At 32.5% G+C, this 22,014-nt stretch overlaps 1 protein-coding gene across 3 annotated transcripts in view; it reads right to left on the minus strand.

Annotated features, from left to right (window-relative positions):
• SYNDIG1 (synapse differentiation inducing 1) overlaps nt 1-22,014 on the minus strand; it is a 269,131-nt gene that overhangs the window by 116,292 nt on the left and 130,825 nt on the right. For all 3 annotated transcript variants that reach the window (XM_074287713.1, XM_074287714.1, XM_074287715.1), the window contains exon 3: nt 3,058-3,195. In XM_074287713.1, the coding sequence (XP_074143814.1) occupies nt 3,058-3,195 (138 nt within the window). The remainder of the gene's footprint in view (nt 1-3,057; nt 3,196-22,014) is intronic.

A 22,014-nucleotide genomic window follows, 5' to 3' on the forward strand; every position in this document is an offset into this window, starting at 1 on the left:
CACTACGTGAATAACACTAATTCAGCCATTTATTATAAATGTATTGTAAGCCACTTCCTAGAACTTGCCCTAGTTCAACTCAGTTGTGATAATTCCCCATGCTGGGAATTATTCCAAAATGATGAAATCATTAGTCCTTTCCATATTTTTGCAATAATCTTTGGGTAAGGATGTTATGAATTTTCCAAAGATAGATATACAACTTATACAATATATATGTTATACCAAAGAGCTACTTAAATGCTAATAGAAAAGATATAGTATTCCTTTATTTGTTTATTTTTTTGTGTTGAGTGATTACAGGAAAATCACCTAAGATCAGACTGGAAAAGGAGGATGGGTAGGATTAAATTATAAAGTGCTTTAAATGTTCATCAAAGTAATTTCAACTTGACTCAGTAAGCAATAAACTTTTGAATACATATATTATATAAGTATATAAAATGAGCAACATGCTCTCAATAACACATGCTTTCTGATCCATTATTTCAAAGAGGAATTGAAGAACTCTTCAATCAAAAAAAAATTCAAGATTGTAAGATATCTTTATAAAAATCACGATGTTTTAAAATACAAAATCTCAATAATTCTTATGAAATAAAAATCAGTATTAAAAATTTCCCTCTGCTACATTAATTTTTATACTATCATTTCTTCCAAGAAATGATACTAGCTTTTATTAATTTAAAATCTTCAAACTATTTAAATTCCCACTCACATTATTTTATACACATACCTTAGGTGAATATGGCTAGAGACTAGAAGTAAGAAAAGAAAGATTCTTTTTTAACTGTGGATATCATAGAAATATATGTAGAATCATAGAAACTCAGAGTCTTAGAATTAGAGCATCAGTGACTTTCAAGTCCAACCAATATCAGAGCAAAAATCTCACCTACAAACAAATTTGACAACATTTCTAAGCCTTTGCTGGAAGTCCTCCTCCTACTGTTTGGTTTACATTTCATCCTAGATTCTTTGTGATGGGAAATTCCATTTGCATTCCATTTGATTTACAGATCACCAAATAGTTCCTCCTTGATTTACATTGCATCCTTGTATATGCTGCCATTTGTACCTAAAAATACCCCAAATCCTTGCAAAGTTAATCTTCATCAGCCAATTTTTGCCACCTTTTATGCTGCCACATTAAACTCTTCCTTGGAGGTTCTCAGCAACCTAATCTGGGTTCTGAAATATAATTTAAGCAAAGACAGGAGGTGGCTGCTAGTCCTAGGTTAAATAGATATGTTTTCTTGCACTTTTTTGTGAGAATATTTTGTGACTCTCTTGTAACCAGTATCTGTTTTTAGTTTCTTATGTTGTCCTCCAATTTTCCCAGTCAGAAGGGGTTCATTGGGAGTCCTGGCTAGGTCTTTTAAAGAATCTGGATTTCCTGTTTGCCACTTTTAGCTTTGTTGATAAACTATGCAATGTAAAGTTTTCAGCATTTCTACAGCTATATGGAATTGACAGGAATACATAGTCTGGAATGAGGATGCCAGGAATATACATGAAATATGAAACAAAAAAGCAACTCACTGATCTCTCCCTATCAACTTCCATTATTAAGATTCCAATGTATCTCATAAACCATTTCCCTCCTTCTTTGGGGAAAAAACATGCACACAAGCTGAATTCGAGAAATTGGTGGTTAATGGGTGACATGTTATATATGGTTGTTCTACTCTAAAAAAGTTTGTCTTCAGGTTAGTTTACTCCTTACCACACAGACCTTAATCCTTAGAAGAGGGACAACTTAACTTGGAAATTGCAGGGAACTACAAGAAAAAGAATGATAGCTAAGCTTCCCTTGCTTTCTCTTCTATAATCATCCTAAATCATTATGTACCAATAAATGAAAAGAAAATTGGGATGATTAAAAAGAGACATACTGCCATGAATACATACTACATAACAGAAAGAAAAAAAGGAGATGGATTGTATGGGAAAGATCTCTACCTACCTCTCCCTAACAAGCAAATAAGACTGAATCAGCACAGAACATTACCTATCTATTAAAAAGAAAGGCACCAGACTATAGAGATGTCATTACCATCAAGTGATTCATTACTATTTTAGAATTAGGTAAAGATATGATATATAACAGCTAACATTTATATAGCACTTTAAGGCATATCATAAATACAAGGATCCTGAGAGGTAGTTGTTATTTTTCCTATGTTACAGATGGAGAAACTGAGACTTAAAGAGGTTAACATATTTGTTCACATCCACATAGTTAGTATCAAAGGTGAGATTGAAATTAGGTCTTTCTACTTCCAGATCCAGTCCTATGACTTATTGTACCACCTCACTTCTCTATTAGGCCCTGACCTTTCCAGAACCAATGCATTAGGGATTATCAATCATGCACAATCTCCACCAATCTGAATGAATCACGTTTCTTTTGGTCTTCTTTATTACAACTTTCTTGTACTATAGTGTGTTGCCTGATGGGAAACCTCTTACCTTCTCAGCTTAGTGAATCTGAGTAGTTATTAAAAAATAGAGGTTATTTTAATATTACCATCAGTAACTAGATGACCATTTTCATTGCTGAGTGTTTGCCACTAGGTGATCTAATGTTAAAATTGAAATTAGGAAGAACTGAATCCAAATCTTATTTCAAGAACTTAATGTCATTGTCACTGTAAGAAAGTCTCAATTCCCCCTCAACTTCAGTTTACTCGTCTATAAAAGGGTGATAATAATTGTATTTATCTTAGAAAATTGTTCTAAGATCAACATTGATTTTATTATACACATTATACATACACACACACATATATATATGATACATAAGATTTATTAATTTTTCCTTTTCTTAGAAATATTCCTAACAAAATAGTGACAAGATTAAGAGATCAGTTACCCTGGTAGATGAATGTGTCTCTACCTGCTTTGTCCTGTTCTATAAATTTTACCTCTGTAGCACATCTCTCTTTCTCTCAACTGAACAAAGTCACTTCAGATTGCATTGCTACAAATGTCATCAGGTGTGTGCATTGAGCTAAGAGAACTGAGTCATGTATCATGATTGTGTTTTTACATTACCTCATGAGACAAATAAAAGGCAGCAATTCCCAGGGGCCAGAAACAGCAGAGCATGGAGAAAACACTGAGACCCAAGTGATCCCTTGGCGGCATCATCAGGAAGTTGTCCTCGCTCTCTGTGTCACTTGAATAGTCACTCTGGAATAGCAAAAGGAGGAGAAGAAAGAAGATAGGGAAGAGAGAAAACACTGGTTAATGACAGTAGTGATCAATAAGTGTTCATTAAAAGCCTATTCAATGTCAGGCACTGTGCTAGCGATTAGGTATTTAAGGACAAAGATCTATTTTTAAGGACATAACAAATACATATATAAATACTTGTAGTATAATTATAAAGTGAGTAAATATAAATATATGCAAATCAATTAAGAGGCAGTTTAAAATATTAGCAATAGTGAGTATCAGAAAATGCTTCATATAAAAAATGGCATTAGACTTCCATCATAAAGGAGGAGACATTCTAAAAATGGGGTATTAGAAAGAAACATAGGCAAGGGAAAAAGAGTCAGTGGTAGTGGGCAGGAGCATAGGGGGAGAGATTCCAGGGACTGTGATGTGGTTTTTACTCATATTGTCTAATTTGACCCTCACAACAATCCCAAAAGGTAGGTGCTATTATTATATCTGTTTTACAAGTGAAGAAACTGAGGTAAATAGAGATAAGTGACTTATCCAGAGTTACATAGGTGGAAAAATATCTGACACTGGATTTGAATACAAATTTTTCTGACTTCAGGACCTTGTACTACCAGTGCAAAGATATGAAAATGGGAGGAGTGTCATGTGTCACAAGGCCATCTTGGCACGATTGCAGTTTATGGGGGGGCAAATGAAGGGCATCACTGGAATTCCCTGGGATTATGAGGAATCAAAGAATCATAAAGTTTCAGAGACAGAAGTGATACCAGAGATAATTTTATTCAACCTATACCTGGCTAAAAACGTCTTTTATATCTTCTAACAACACAGCCTCCAGGGACTACTTGAAACACTTTAGTGACAGGGAGCCCATTGTTCCCCATGGATGCCCAATCCACTTTTGTAATCTTTATGGGTTTGACAGATTTTCCAAGCATTAAGAATGAATTGCCTTCATGCAACTTTACTGATTCGTTTTAGTTATTCCCCCAGATTTCAAGCAGAATGAATTTAGTCCCAATTCCTTAAAGTATTGGACAACTGCTGTCAAATCTTCTTTAAGTATTAGGTAATGGTGATAATCCTTAAACCCCAGGCATAAAGTCTTTGTGAGTTGTAGTTGAGGAGGGAGATCCTTAAATATTTAGCCCTAGTTAAATTTTATTTCCTTAATCAGAAGATTATAGAGTTAGTACTAGAAGGAACCTTAATACTGATCAAATCCAACCCATTTACTTTATATATGATGAAACTGACTCACAAATGTTAAATGAGTTATATTGCTAGTACAAGTCAGAGCCTGAATTTGAATCCAGTTGTTACTGATTCCAAAGCCAACATTTAATAGATGATGCTATATACTATGCTTCCATACAGTAGAAGTTAATCACAGATATTTTATTTCAAAGAATTCTTTCATGTTATAAGAATTAGAGTATGAAAACTAATTAAAATACTTTTACAAGCAATTATATTCTTTTGAAGTCATTTTGTCCTAGACAAAAATTTTTATCCAGCAAGATTATAAGATAATCAATTCCGTTGTACTCTTCAACAGTGAGGTGATTAAGGCCATTTCCAATGGTCTCATGATGAAGATAGTCATCTGCATCCAGAAAAAGGAATATGGGGACTGAATGTAGATCATAATATAGTATTTTTACTCTTTTTGCTTTTTGTTTGCATCTTGTTTTCTTTCTAATTTTTTCCTTTTGGATCTGGTTTTTCTTGTGAAGCATGATAATTGTATAAATATGTACACATATATTGGATTTAATTATATTTTAACATGTTTAATATATATTGAATTACTTGCCATATAGGGGAAGGAGTGGAGAGAAGGGATGGAAAATTTTAGAACACAAGGTTTTGCAAGGATCAATGTTGAAAAATTATTCATGCATATATTATGAAAAAAAAGCTGTAATAAAAAGAATTATTTCATATTATAAGAATTAGAATATGAAAACTAGTAAAATACTTTTACAAACAATTCCATTCTTTTGGGGTCATTTTTTTCATAGGCAAAAATTTATTGTCCAGCAAGATTATATGATGATCAATTCTGATGGACATGACTCTTTTCAACAGTGAGGTGATTCAGACCAGTTCCAATGATCTTGTGATGAAGAGAGCCCACCCAGAGAGTGGGCTGTGGGAACTGAGTATGGATTACCATATAGTCTTTTTCACTCTTTTTTGTAGTTGTTTTCTTTCTCATTTTTTGATCTGATTTTTCTTGTGGAGCATGATAATTGTGGAAATATGTTTGGAAGAATTGCACATGTTTAACATATGTTGGATTACTTGCTAAGGGAGGGGGTGGGGGAAAGGAGGAAAAAATTTGAAACAAAAGGTTTACAAGAATGAATGTTGAAAATTATCTCTGCACAAGTTTTGAAAATAAAAAAGCTTTAATAAAATAAATAAATTAGTTTAAAATTTTAAAAATGATATTAAAGGTTGTCAGAGAGTGGATTTTTAGGGTACAGTTGAGAATACTGTGGGGAGAGTCTCATTTAGGGACAAAGATTGGGACCTTGGTAGTGCTGTAATGATGAAAAATTGTGGATGACTTTTGAAACCAAACATTGATACATAGATGTATCTTGTGTATTTATTATCAATGATTTCCCATGATATGTAAGTTGGTTGTATATATATATAAATTTGTTTTGGAATAAATTGAAAATAAATTTTATTGCAGGGCTCATTCCTTATAAAAATACTTGAATGCTTATTTTCATATATTTGCCTCTGACTTTCTTTTTTAAAAAAAGTGATTTATCTGCCCTCTGTGGGCTGACAAGAGCTGCTAAGACAGTATTCTGTAAAAGCTGACTGCAAATGCATCATTCTTTTTTTTTTTTTTTTTTTTTTTTCCCCTGGGGCTGGGGTTAAGTAACTTGCCCAGGGTCACACAGCTAGGAAGCAGTAAGTATCTGAGACAAGATTTGAACTCAGGTCCTCCTGAGTTGTGTATATGCAACTAGATGAGGAGTTAAAAAAACTTAAAATCAAGTCAGTTATTAATCATGTGACCTTAGAAAAGTCATTTACGTTCTCTGAAATTTTGTTTCATACTTTGGAAAGAAAAACTAAGTCTAGCCACTCTTCTTATTGCATAATGTTGTTGTGAGTCATGGAATAAGTGATTACACACACACACACACACACACACACACATACACACACACACATATATATACATACATACATACATATATATATATATATATATGATTATACATAGATAGGTAATTTGTTAAGGAGAAAAATATAAACTTTGAGTATTAATAGTTGTGCCTGTCTGTCCTCATCCTATTCAAACTCTGTTTCCAGATTCGCATCAGGAAAATGCATAGAGAAGCCTAGACTTCAGCATAGTACACTATAATACCTTACACAATCTGCAAAGAATCACAATAATGAAACTTTCCTTGCCGCTTGTGTGTATGTGCACTCAGTTTCCTAAGTCCACACAAATGAAAGAGAAAAAATTTGATGTATACTCATGTGACTTGTATTTAAACACTTCCTTTGATATTTAATAGCTTTGTTACCTTAAGGAAGCCATTTTTGCTCCTGCAGTACTTAATCTTTAAGTAGAATAGTGATTTAGATGAACTGATGCTTAAGATATTATGTGTGTTCAAGTTCCTTCCAATTCTAAGTAGTTTGATCTAAAATAGAAACTTGTATATATTTTTAATTTGAGAATAGACGTGAAACAACTAACATATTTCAAAAAACAACTTTATGACTTAAATATAACTTAAGAGTTCCTAAAAAGCTTCCCAATTTTGGGTGTGCATAACCCAAAGAAAAGAATTATTCATATGATTATCTAGAATGCAATCTTGGGCATGCTACTTATTTCCCCCCACAGAAATAATTTTAATGCTTTAAAAATTGTTTGATCAATCATTTGAAACTCCATGAACAAACTTTAGCCTAAAAATGTTAAAATGCCTTCTTTTGTGAAAACATATATATTAACTATTCTCCACATAAGCTATCATTTTTCTAATTTCAAGAATCATGTAATATCCAGGCATCAAACTTGTGTCAGAGTAATTTTCACTCTGCCATATACTTTCCCATATGGTATTTCAAAACAGTAACATAAAATGAAAATTACCATCATTATGTCTAGCACAGAAGGAAGAACTTAAGAACATACAGGAATGAATAATTCATTGTTAAGTTTATAGACCTTAAACCTTCCAGGTGGTGTTGTCCCATTTTTTTTTTTTTTTTTTTTTGTCACATCTCTGAATGCTTCCATCTTTTATGTGAATGAAAAATGTGTAACACTCAAGACTTCTAGACAGCTTCTGGATAGTAAGGCAGCTGTGTATATCCCCATACAGTAGCTCTTCCAAAGAAAGCAGCTTCTGTGCACTGAACAATCATACACCATCTATATAATCTTAAGAAGGTAACTATTGAATTGATGGAAAAATTGAAGTTGAGATTACTCTTTATTATTTGTTTATAACTAAAGAAGTTAGTTCAATAAAGATGGAATTATTGTTTGTTTGTTTTTTTCCCAGTAAATTTATTTATTTAAAATATAATTTATGAGTCATGTTGGAAGAGAAATATCAGAGCAAAAGAAAAAAAAATGGGAGAGATTAAAAAAAAATCAGAAAAAAGAAGTAAACATAGCATGTGTTGATTTATATTTAGTTTCCTCAATTTTTTCTGGTTACAGATGGCATTTTCTGTCCAAAGTCTATTGGGATTGCTTTAGATTACTGAACCACTAAGAAGAGCCAAGTCTTTCATAGTTGATCTTTGCACATTGTTGCTGTTCTATGTATAATGTATTCCTGGTTCTGTTTGTTTCACTTAGCTACAGTTGATGTAGATCTTTCCAGGCTTTTCTAAAATTAACTTGCTAATCACTTTTATAGAATAACAATATTCCCTTATCTTCATAATTGTTTAGGCACCAATTGATGAGCATTTGCTCAATTTCCAATCCTTTGCTGCTACAGAAAGAGCTGCTACAAACATTTTTGCACATGTGGGTCCTTTTTCCTCCTTTAAAATTTCCTTGGGATACAGACCCAGTAATGACACTGCTGAGTCAAAGGGTATGCATAGTTTTATAACCCTTTGAGCATAGTTCCAAATCATTCTTCAGAATGGTTAGATCATTTCATAATTCCACAATTTTTTTTGTTTTTAATCTTTGTGTTGGTTTTTTGTTTTGCTGTGAACCTGGGATTTTTCTGTGTTTGGAATATCTGGAATGGAAATTGCTTCCACAAGAACACATTGGTTAATCTTATATCCTCTTCATTTCTATCTCCTAGCTTCCTTCTAGTTTTAGCTAAAGTTCCATCATCTGCAGAAGTACTCCTCAGTCCTCCCTAAATTTAGTCTTCCACTTGAGATTAACCTCAATTTACTTTATATACATCTTATTTGTAGATAGTAATTTGCATGTTGTTTCTCTCATGAGATTATAGGCACCTTGAAAATGAGGAGTGTGATTGTTTTTGGCTTTCCTTGTGCATCCAGCACGTAGCAAGTCACTTGTACATAATAAGCCCTTTTAAAAGGTATAAGTTACATATAGCAGATCTGCAGTTTCATATATAATCATCTTTTAAATTATGCTATGTTAAGGAAATACTTGTTTTATTCTACAAATTAAAAATAAAATAGATATTAAAAGATTAGAAAAAAAAGAAATGTCAGTTGGCTACCTCTAGAAATTTTGTTCTTTGAGAGTTAGCTAGGGTATTCATCAGTTAAATGAGTTATCTATGATCGTATAATATTTGTCAGGGGAAAGATTTGGGATCAAGTCTTTCCAGCTCCACAGCATGCCATTTATCCATAATACCAAAATTTTTCTCAAAGATAAGTTACAGACTAAATAGCTCCAATATTCCATGATGGGTAAAATACAACTATAAATACAGGTCTAGAAAGACAAAAACCTACAAAGTTCATCTACTCCAAGACCCTGATTTTATACATTAGGAAACAAAGTAAGGTACTAGGGAGATTATATGCTTCTGCCAGGGTCACATCAATTATATAAAGCAAAAGAATGTTTGTGACCAGGTTTCTTTGACTCCAAACAACACTCTTTCCATTAAATTATGCACATTCTAATGATTGTTGAAGGTTTAGATTGTTGATGAGAAATAAGCAAAGAATGAGCATTGTAGTAAGAGTTAATAAAAAGCTGGCTTGGGTTTCCGGATGACCTGGGTTGAAGTCCATACATTAGTATGGGGAAATCAGGGTAATTTCAGATCAGCCCTCCAATAAACTCCCTAATAGTATAATACATACTTTTATTTCTATATTTTTATATTTTACTATATGTTATACCTTTAATTCAAAGGTGAGTTGATTGAATGAGAAATTTAGAACTTTGAAGGATCTTGAGGTCATTCATTTGATAGATGTCAAATTGTGGCCTGCATAATCCTTGAGTAATGTCCAAATATAATAACATAGATCATGAAATGTGAATTTATGGTTTTCTAAGTCAATGTGTGGCCCACAGAGATGTTTCTATAAATAAAATATAATGACATATATTGTAAAATGTGGATTTATTGTTTTCCATATCAATACCTAGTCCGTATAGATCTATTTCTACCAGAGTTTAATAGCACTGATCTAGTCTAATCTTTTAATATTACAGATAAGAAAAGTGAACTTCAGTGAGGTTAATTTGTTGTATGGAGAGATTTTTCACAATGTGAGTTCCCCACATTAGAAGGATTTCAGAAAAGAATGCCCATACCCCTAATTTAAAAAAAAAAAAAAAAAAAAACAACTTAAAAAAATTAAAAACAACAACAACAACCAAAAAAAAAAAAAAAAAAAAAAAAAAAAAAAAAAAAAAAACATTCTACCACAAACAACAAAACAATCAATTAACAAGACCAGGGATTTCTGTTCTTCATATTCCATACTGATGGAATGCATGGATGTGGAGCTGATGATTGAATAGAACTTAAATTGAAAAACTTTTAAGTCAACATAGGCTTCTTAGGTGGAGAGATAAGTGATGCAGTGGATAGAGTGCTGAACCTGAAATCAGGAAGATTCATCTTTGTGAAATTATATCTAGCTTCGCCCAGTAGCTATAGAGGACCAGAATTCTGGAGAAGTATATTTGAAACAAGGATACTTATGACAAGGTATTAACTCAGTAGAATTGATGAGATAATGGTTCTCTAGTTCATATATATCTGATATGATATAGTGATATAACTCTAGTTTGATATAATGATATAATCACTCTATTTGACAAATACTCAGTATCCTGTAATGATGTAATTGTAATAGAGTATTTAAGGGCTGAGAGAACTGGGGACACAATCAGTCAGAGTAAACAGATTGTGAAGACAGGCTATGCCAGACACAGACTGTGACAGACACAGACTGTGAAGGACAGAGATTGAATCAGAGTGAAAAGACTATGAAGGTGACAATAAAGATTTTAGATTCTATTCTTGTATTATTGCTCTGTAAGAAATGACCAGCAGGAGGAATACAGAGAGGCTTGGAGAGACTTACATCAACTGATGCTGAGTGAAATGAATAGAACCAGAAGATCACTGTACACTTCAATGCTGTATGAAGAGGTATTCTGATGGAAGCGGATATCTTCAACATAAAGAAGATCCAACTCACTTCCAGTTGATCAATGATGGACAGAAGTAACTACACCCAGAGAAGGAACACTGGGAAGTGAATGTAAATTGTTAGCACTACTGTCTATCTACCCAGGTTACTTATACCTTTGGAATCTAATACTTAATGTTCAACAAGAATATGGTATTTACACACATACATTGTATCTAGGTTATATTGTAACACATGTAAAATGTATGGGATTGCCTATCATCGGGGGGAGGGAGCGGAGGGAGGGGGAGATAATTTGGAAAAATGAATACAAGGGATAATATTATAAAAAAATTACTCATGCATATATACTGTGGAAAAAAAATTCTAAAAAAAAAAAATAGATTCTATTCCTGACCATCCTTGTGGTGATTATCATGCTGAGACCATGGCCCATCTGGAGGACTTCCAGAAAGGTAGCCCAGACATCACATTTTGGTGCCCAAGTTGGGGCACTGAAAGAAACACATTATAAGTTGAGGCTCTGGACTTAAGGAACTACACTCAGCTGCTCCAGTGATGTTATTGTAAGTTCAGTGGAAAAGTCCCTGTGACATAGAAATAGGCTAAATAAACTAGTCACTTTCATTTTCAGCTGAAATAGGGCAAATACTAAGAAAACAGCCTTCCTCACCCCAAGGGAAGTGTGTAGCAAAAATAGGTTAATAAAGAAGCAAGTTTTGTTGGTAACTTGAGAGCAGATTACTGGAATCTTAGAAATATTAGAGTGCACGTCTCTTTGGTTCTCTAAGGAAGAAAAATGAGAGTCATATAAGTGGGAAGTAGTGGGAGAGCAACTAATTGAATATTACAATGATAATTGTCCTGATTCAATTTCTAAGGAAAATTCTTTTTATACAACATAATACAATAGGCTTTAAGGAATTCTACAAGTTTTAAAATAAAGAAAAAGGAGAAAGAGCAAGAGGGGAATGGTACTGATAAAATAGCTGAACAGCAAGAATTGGACAAGAAAGGAGTTAAGTACAGTGCTGATGAAGTTAAGGAGTGTGGTCCTTCATAGCAGGAGCCCTTAGGGTATTCCCCATCTCCTTACTATCTCCCCTCAATTTCACCTTCATGGGTGGAGGGAAGAAAAGGAATGGGAGGGGCAGTACCCATGAGACAGCTTTGTCCACCCCTAAGGCACAAGTACAAAGGGCACTAATTAAAGCTAAAGATGAAGGACAGGATATATATGATTTGAAAATAGAACAGGGACAGCTAGGTGGCACAGTGGATAGAGCACCAGCCCTGAATTCAGGACAATCTGAGTTCAAATCTGGTCTCAGACACTTAACACTAGCTGTGTGACCCTGGGCAAATCTCTTAACCCCAGCCTCAGGGGAAAAAAAAAAAAAAATAGAAGCATATCCTGTGTTTAAAGAGTTTGACTCTTCAGGTCAAGAAAGAAGAAGATACATTCCTTTTTATCTGGAAATTATCAATTATCTGAAAGATCTTGCATTCTTTATGGGGCCAAATCATCTTATGTTAAGATTTGCCTTGGTACTCAGTGTTAATTTATCTGTCTTATAAAAGATATGGATAGTTTTGCCACAGAGAATGAAAAATAGCCCTACTATGTGTCAAATGTATGTTGCTCCTGTTCTTACTTCAGTAAGAAAAACATTTCCAAAAGTTATGTTATTACATAACATGGTTATCTTGGGGTGTGCGCCTGAGGAGCGAATGATAGAAACATGTGTACAAAAGACCATAGAAACACTAAGGAACTAAAAAATGCATACAACTCCAGAAAAATTCAAAGGTACCCTACTTTTCAATATTTGGATTATGAATTATTTCCTAAGGTGCTTACAGTACAAAAACTTTCTTTAAGAACAGAGAAGCTAAACACCTTAAATGACTTTCAGAAATTGATAGGAGATATCCAATGGATGAATTCAGTGTTAGGTTTAACTACTCATCAATTACAACAATCATATGGCATTTTAAGGGGAGACAGTGCTTTAAACTCACCATGCCAGGTTACAAAAAAAGCTCAAGAGGCTTTGAGAGAAATTGAACTGTCTTTATCCAATGTGGTTGAAAGAGTCACTCAAAAGCCCTTGGAAATATCAGTTTTTCCTACAAAAGAGGCACCCACAGTAGTCCTTCATCAAGGAGAAAGTGTGATAACTCCCAGGACAACCAGAACAAAGCCTTACTCTTTATCCAGTACTTGTGGCCAGACTTTTCTTAAAGGCCATTAAATGAGTAGTACAATTATCTTGGATAAGACCTGACAAGATATACACCTTGTATACCAATGCACAAATTAATTTATGCTGTGAAACCATCCCAGAGTGGCAAATTTTACTGGCCATAGCTCCTAATTTTATACACAAGTCTCTATTAAAGATAACCAGACTATTACATAATTGGTGATGAATTCTTGAAGAAAAGGTTTCTAAAGTTCCTCTTAAAGGATCAACTATCTTTACAGATGCATCCAAACATAATATTTGTGCTGTATACTCTCGTGACTTAACTATAAAAAGAGTAGTCAGATCTCCTTTTCACTCCACTCAACAGAATGAATTGTATGGAATCATTCTAGCTCTTATTATCCAGGAGATATAAATGTGATATCATATTTGGCCTGTTCAGTAGGTGTGATACAAAGAATTGCCACAGGCCAAATAGAATTTTTAACTTTTAATATATATCAGCTCTTTAAGGAACTTCATGAGCAAGTGGGAAAGCATCTAGGTAAGATTTATATCTTGCATGTTTAATATTTCCAAAACCCCTGGGTAGGAAGATAATTATTTTTTCCATAGCGTCTAAAAATTGTTCCCCTTTATTTAGCTAGACAATTAATCATAATCATGTATTTAAAGAGGATACATACTAGAATTAAAGTTACTTAGAACATCATATAAAGAGAGCTTTAAGATAAACCTTTCTAATTTTCTACTTTTACAGATATGAGAATGGAGAACTCTAAAGGTTAAATGACTGCCTAAAGTGACACTGGTCCTAAATAATAGAACCAATTTTATAGCCTAGTCTTCTGTCTCCAAATCAATGTTCTTTTCTTTTATCAAGATTCCTCTTAGAAGAAAATTGAAACAAACAGTATTTTGTAATACTAGTAGATCTCTAAAAATTTATATTCTGAGTAACATCTCTGAGACACTGCATGATCATGACCTTGAAGAAAAATGAATTTATATTCAGTATACTTTTCTTATGAAGAGCATTGATATAATATTTTTGAAAATTGATAATCAAGAGTTATGTGTAAGGGAATTCTCTAATAACCAGATTAGTATATGAAATAGAAGAGAAATTCTACATAAATGGTATTTTACTTCACTTTGACACTATAGCGACAACTTATAAGAATTCAATATCTTTGAAAGTCTAGAATACTTATTCTGTACCTTTATATTTCCAGCTTCCAATGTCTTTCCTTTATTAGTAATTTAATAAATGTTAAAAAGTATTAAGCTTATGTCTCAGTTTCTTTAGCTGTGAATTAGAGAAAGTCTTGCTCTCTGTCTATGACATGGGTATTTTATAAAATTCATTAATGTGAATATTATATAAATAACTCTTTTCTTGAATTAACAAACTCTTCTAGGTTATACCTTGGGAATATGAAAAGCTGCAATTAATGCATTAAAAAGGGTAATTTAATAAATGGTATTCTCATGCTCTGAGTTAATACCCTACTCAAATGTGAATAATGTATTTTATTCTAACTGCTTGAGTTGAACCCAGTGTTAATTTAAATCATTTCATATCTCCAGAAGAAATATACATAAATACATAATATATATATATATACATATATGTATATATATATATATATATATATATATCATCTTAGGTTGATGCACATAAAATGTGAAGCCTCTCTAAAGGCTGATAATGAATAAACTAAATGAGTGATGCATCAACTTAGATTGTCACTTATGTTTTTAGATATTATGGAGTCAATAAAATGAATTTTCCTTTCATTCATAAAATTTAGAAGATATTGGTAATGGAAAGCGCATGCTTCTGAGATATATTCCTTTTTCATTTTACTTTCTATTATCTATTTTTCTTTATCTTGTAAAATTCAAGACATCAAGTATAAAGTAATTATCAGAATTGTTGTTTATTCTTTGTTTTCAAAAAGGACTAGTGATATCATGATATTGGGCTCAGGGTACAGCATGCTTGGCTGTGACTGATCGGTTGAACTTATTGTAGACATCTGATCTACATAGTCCATTGTTTGAAATCCACCAACCTCATTTTTCTTGGTAACTGGAATAACAAATATGCACCACCATGTCAACTGAATACCCTTGATCTTTGAACCTAGAACTCGACTCCAAGGGCATCCCTCTTTTTAGTACATTATAGCACTGACTATAAAAAAAAAAAAAAAAAAAAAAAAAAAAAAAAAAAAAAAAAAAACTGTGTTAAATAAAGTTTAAAAAGTTTCGAGGATACAGACTGAAGACTAATTTCCATTATTTACATATTTAGGGGGTTATGTTATGTTCTATCACTACACTATAAACTCTTTGAGGGTAGCATCTATTTCAATTTTATCTTTCTACTCTTGATCTAGTAGTTAGTAGAATATTTAGTATATTATCTGTAATGGGCCAGAATTCTGAAGAAATGTACTTGAAACAAGGATTCTTACAAGGTGTTAACCCAGTGGAATTGATTAGATAATAGTTATCTAGTTTAGCATGATGATTAATAGTTCTCTAGTTCAGTATGATTGAATTAATCTTACAGCAAATAATGGTTCCCTAGTGATATAAAGATTAATTTATACTCAGTATGATGAATAGATAGAGTATTTAAGAGGTCAGAGTCAGACCTAGAGACAGACTTGGAGATAGGCTTGGAGAAGACAGAGGACTGGAGGCTGGAGCTCAAGCTCCATTAGCGTAGTGGTGGCTGGCCTGTCCTCCTGCTTCCCCCACTAAGACCAAGGCCCATCTGAAGGGCCTTCAGAAATCTAGTCGAGCTCCAAGCAAGAAGACAGACTGTCAAAGAGACAATAAAGATTTTTGGATTTCCATTGTGGTGATTACTCAGCTGAAAGAAGGCTGGTCCAAAGACCTCCAGAAAGCTAACCAGAACATTACATTATCCTAGTTACAGTAGATGCTTAATCATTTTTTGATAAATTAATTTTAATGAATGTCACAGTACAAAAGAAAATAGAGATTAAAAAATTTCCTCAAGACCGTCTGATAAGAAAAAAAAATAAACTTTTTATATTACATAATACAGACCAATCATTATAGGGATTTTAAAAATTAATTGTGTATTAAAATATTAAGGAATTGAACTGCTACCACACCCATTGGAAACTATGTTACAATTAATCTAGCTAGAAAAGACCTTGGAACTGGAAATTTTGCTTATTTATACTGAGTCTTTCAAGAACACTATTGGCCTTTTCTAAGCAGTGAATGACATTCACATAAGACATCGTTTGGAGTAGGTTCTCTGCAGTACTGCTGCTCACTTGGCTCAAATCTTACAAGTACAGCAGAAAAGGAATTTCTCAGCTTTAATGAAAAAGGCCAGGTTTACCCAGTGGAACATAGCACAATCATGTTTGCTTAGGCTCTAATCATTAAAAGAAAAGATGTTCTGTCAACAGGAAAAATGCTCTAAAAATGTTTATCTGTCCCATCTAGATAGAGTTCAAAATGATCTCTTCTTCAGGAATTGTCTTAATTAGTATCTATGGATAACTACAACTACAGGGATCCTCAGTGATGTGCCAATCTTCTTAATGCAGCTGCTGAAGAAAGCAAAAAATGTGTCATGATTCACCTAACTCAGTAATTCCTAATTTAGCTTTCTTTTATGCAGTGAAACTTTGCAACAAACAAATAATTATGCTAGTGAATATGATGACAAAAATACATTTGATTTGCTCAGCACAAAAGACTCCTTTTCCAATGGAGATTTGTAACCCATTTATATTAGTAGATAAGTTATTGTATATTGAAATCCTAAGTAGTTAAGTCAGATAATAAGCATTGAATATTTACTTAATACATGCCAGACACTGTGCTGCTAGGGAAACAAAGAAATGCAAAAAATAGCATATACAAACAAGATAGAAAGAAAGATGATGAAGATTGATGCTAGATAATATCTACATAAATAAATAGAAGGCAGAGTAGGAACTTAAGAAAACTCAAAAGGTAAAAGGTGAAAAGTTGTGAGGGGCTCTGAATGCCAAAAAGAGGATTGCATATTTGAATATGGTGGTGATAGGGAGTCAATAGAGTTTATAGAATATGAAGATATCATGTTTAGACTTGCATTTTAGGAAGATCAATGTAATAATTGAATGGAGAATAGCTTGCAGTGGGAAGAGACTTGAGCCAAGAAGTCAAGCCAGGAGACTATTACAATAATGCATGAGTGATTGATGAGGGACTACATCATGGTGATGGTAGTGTCAGAAGAGAAAAGGGGACATTTACTAGAGATGTATTAAAGGTAGAAATTACAGGACTTGGCAAGTGATCAGATATAGGCATGGAAGAATGAGAAATCAAAATTGGTTATGATCACAGATCAATAGAAGAATTGTGGTGGCTTCAACAGTAATAAGGAAGAGTGGTAAGGGAAATAGAAAAAAGGGGAGAACTTGGGAGGAAAGATGAGTTCAGTTTTGCCAATTTGAGTTAGAGTTTTCTATATGATATCTACTTTGATTTGTCCAATAGAAGATTGAAGATGAAAAACTGGATGTCAGGAAAGAGATTAGGATTGGATAAATATATTTGAGGAGAATCTATTGTGTATAGATTATAATTTAATCCATGGGACTTAATAAAATCACCAAGTAAAATCAGTTTAGAGGAAAAAAAAGAAGAAGGCTTAGAGGACAAAACCTTGTGAGAAATTCATGATTAATATGAAGGACTTGGATGAAGATCCAGCAAAGGTTAATGAGAAGGGGTAGTCATATAGGTAGGAAAAGAAACAGGAGAGAGTAGCATAATAAAAACCTAGAGAGAAGAGAGTATTAAGCAGTAAAGAATGGTCACCATGATAAAAAAAAAAAAGTTGCAGAGTGGTCAAGACAAATGAGGATTGAAAAAGAAAGACAGTAGCTTCAATTAAATAATGAGATTGTACACAAAACTGAAGAGTTAGGAAGAGAGTGAGAAGAAAGGAAGTTCAAGCATAAATCTTCAAGAAAAAATAAAAGTTTAAAAAAGTATGCTTCAATTTAGACACAATTAATTCTTTCTCTGTGTATGGAAAGGATTTTTCATCATAAATCCTTCAGAGTAGTCTTGGATAATTGTATTGCTGAGAAAACCGAAGTCATTTATAGCTGATCATTCCATAACATTGCTATGAGCTTATGCAAGTACATTTCACTTTGTATGAGCTTATGGAGGATTTTCTGGGTTTTTCTGAGAGCATCCTGATCCTCATTTCCAATAGAATGATAATATTCATTAGTAATAACACCTCACAATTTTTTTCAGCCATTCCCCAATTGATGGGCATTCCCTCAATTTCCAACTCTTTGCATCGAGGGAAAAAAGCCATTGTAAATAATTTTGTTCATATTGATTCCATTCCTTTTAAAAATCTCTTTTGAGGTAACATGTAGAAGTTTTTTTTTTAACATTTTTAAAAGTTTAAGTTTTAAATTCTCTCTTTACCTTTTATTCTGCCTGCCCCATAGAAGAACAACCATTGTGATATTGATTATATGTGTTAAATCATGCAAAATATATTTGCATATTAGTCATGTTGTCAAAACAAAACACAAACAAACAAACAAAAACCAAGAAAGTTAAAAATATGCTCCAAAGTGCTTTCAGATTTCATCTGTTCTCTCTCTGAGGGTGGATAACATTTTTCATCATTTTTTAAAATAATCTCAGATTACTGTTTTGATCAAATTAGCTAAATCTTTTGCAATTGATTATACTTCAATACTATTGTTACTGTGTACAATGGTATCCTGATTCTACTCAATTTACTTTGCATGAGCTTATATAAGTCTTGTAGATTTTTCTGAAACCATTCTGTTCATCATTTTTATGACATATTAATATTCTATAACAATCATATGTTACAATTTGTTTAGACATTGCCCAATTGATAGGAATTCCCTTGATTTCCTATTCTTTGCCACCACACACACACACACTCACACACACACATACACACACACACACACAGAGTTGCTAAAATATTTTAGTAGAAACAGGATTCTCCCTCCTTTTCTTTGATGTCTTTGAGAAACAGATGTAATAGTGGTACTGATAAATTAAAGGGAAAGAACAGTTTTATAAATTTATTCTAGTTCAAATTTGCTTTCTAGAATGATTTTATTAGTTTACAATGTAATCAACAGTGTGTTAGTGCCCCCAAATTTCTATATCCTCTCCAGTATTTGTCAATTTCCTTTTCTGTTATGTTAGCCAACCTAATAGGTATGAGGTGGTATCTCACAGTTTTTTGAATGTGTATTTCTCTAATCATTAGTGATTTAAAGCTTTTTTTTTTTTCAGGTGAAAATTTATTGCTTCAATTTCTTTCTTAGAAAACTGCCTATTCATATTATTTGGACATTTATTAAGTGGTGAATGGATATTATTTTTATAAATTGTATTCACTTCCATATATATTTGAGAAATAGGGCCATTATCAGAGAAACTTGCAAAAATTTTGCCTTCTCCCAAGCTTTTTGTTTTCCTTATAATTTTAGCTGCATTAATTTTGTTTGTGAAAAAAACTTATAATTTCATATAGTCAAAATTTATTATTTCTCATAATGCTTTCTATTTCTTTTTTGGTCATAAACTCTTCCCTTTTCCATAGACCTTACAGGTACATTTTTCCATGCTACCATAAGTTAATTATGATATTAATATTTATGTTAAAATCCTTTTCAAGTCAATGTGTATAGAATATATACTATTATACATATATGTATAATTATATCGTATATTTATACATGTCTACATTTTAGTTACATATGGATAGATAAATATGCATATAAATATGTCCAAATAAAATATATTTCAGTCACAGTAATGCCATGGTGATCTTATTTATTTCCTTTCTCTTGTAATTCACACTTATTGACATTGATCATGTCATTAGCTGTTTGTTCTTGAGCAAATCACTGAGATTCTCTCAGACTTAGTTTTCTTATCTATAAATTAGGTTTAATAATCTTAAAATAACAAATGAATGGTAGCTATTATTTATGACACAATTACCAAGTGATGCTCAGAAAATGTCATGGACTTGTTTTAAGTAAAATAGGATGTCTGTTACTCATTTAAAGAATAAAGAAATAATCTAATAATCATTAGAAATACCCGTCTAATGTTGCTGGGTTGTGGCTTTTGGCAAGAAAGACTCAGCACACTTGTTGAGTGAAGAAGCAGTGGGTCAGGGATACTGCTGGCTGTGGGCACCTACAGGAGGGGAAAGCTCTTGATTTGGGGTTTCTGATCAGAGAAAAGGGATGAAGTTATTGGAAGTGGTTACATTCATATTTCTCATTTTTAAAAAATCAGCAAAGAAGAAAAAATACAACCATAGAAATTTACTATGGGGATAGGGAAGATAAGGGTTCATCTTCAGAAGAGACTGAAGTTAAATAAAAAAGCTTTTTCTACCCCAAAGAGTAATGTTAAATGGCTCCCTGAACATAGAGAATTTAAAGAACCAAAAAAAAATTAAAAATCAAATGGGAGAAACAAAAATAAATCTATAAAACCCAAGAAGATTATGGGAAAAAGTTAACCAACTAGAAGAGGAGATACAAAGAATTAAAGAAGAAAATAATTATTTGAAAATTAGACCTGGACAAGGAAAAGTCAGTGAAGCTACAGGAGATCAAGAAAAAACAAAATAAAATATAAAGAATAGAAAAAATAGAACAGAATATGAAATATAAGAAAAACAACAGAATTGGATGACAGCTCAAGAAAAAAATATAAGAATAATTGGATTGCCTGAAAGCTGAGACCAAAATAAGAATCTTGACATAATAATGCAAAGGCCCAAGAAAATTGTCCTGGAGTAATAGAACATGAAGGGAGAGTAGAAATAGAAAAAAATCCTCCAATCACTGCCTTAAAGAGATCCTTTGTAGAAAACTCTTAGGAATATTATTGCCAAATTTCAAAACCCTCAGATCAAAGAAACAATTTTGCAAAAAACAAGAAAAAAAATTCAAATATGCTGGATCCACAATTAGAATTGTATAGCACTTAGCAGCATCTGCAATAAAAAACTGCAAATCTTGGAATCCTATCTATTGTAAATCAAAAGAACTAAGCCTGCATCCTAAATTATCACATCTAGCAAAATTATCCATAATATTGAATGAAAAAAAAAGGACTTTCAACAAATTTGAAAATTGTCAGGACTTTATCCAACCAAATCTTAATTTAGTAAAACATAGAAGAGCCAATATCAAAGACTAATTTCAAGGAAATTAAGATGGACAAATTGTTCATTTTTACATGGAAATGGATACCATAAGTTTAAGATTAACATCAGTAATTTGGTAGTTCTAAGGAAAAAAATGATGCAGAGTTGATTCTAAAAAAAGCAAAAGTGTCTAGGAAAGGAAAAAAATATCAATTATTTTATTCAAATTGGGTGCAGAGGAAGAATTGAGACAGAGACATTTGGAAGAGGAAGAAGGTTCATAATACTGAAAACTTACATTGGGAATAGGTTAAATAGGCAGTACTGTATATATACCACGAATGGTTTAGCATCCTCTCTCTAGTCTATACTATCTATAAACAATATATAAAAAAATTAGGAAAGAGGTAGGGATGAGAGGGAAACAAAAGATGAGGGATGGAGGAATCTATGGGTTGAAGAAGGTTAAGTAATAGCAAGGGAAGTTAGGAGCAGAATTAAAGTACAAGAGTTGGCAAGGATAGGAAAGAAGAAATAAACACAAACACTACAGCAAAGATCAGGAATAGAATTTATTAGGAAAAAATGAGGCTAGTAATCATGGATCTTAGACAAAGTCAAACTTAAAGTTTCAGTCAAGAAATCAATTTATATTATATGTTAATCATACTAAAATTATTTTAGATGCATGTTTACTTATGAGTAAATTCATATGTATAAATATGAGTGTCAAAGAATATATATATA

Source organism: Sminthopsis crassicaudata, chromosome 2, assembly GCF_048593235.1.
Source record: "Sminthopsis crassicaudata isolate SCR6 chromosome 2, ASM4859323v1, whole genome shotgun sequence".
Lineage (NCBI taxonomy): Eukaryota > Metazoa > Chordata > Mammalia > Dasyuromorphia > Dasyuridae > Sminthopsis > Sminthopsis crassicaudata.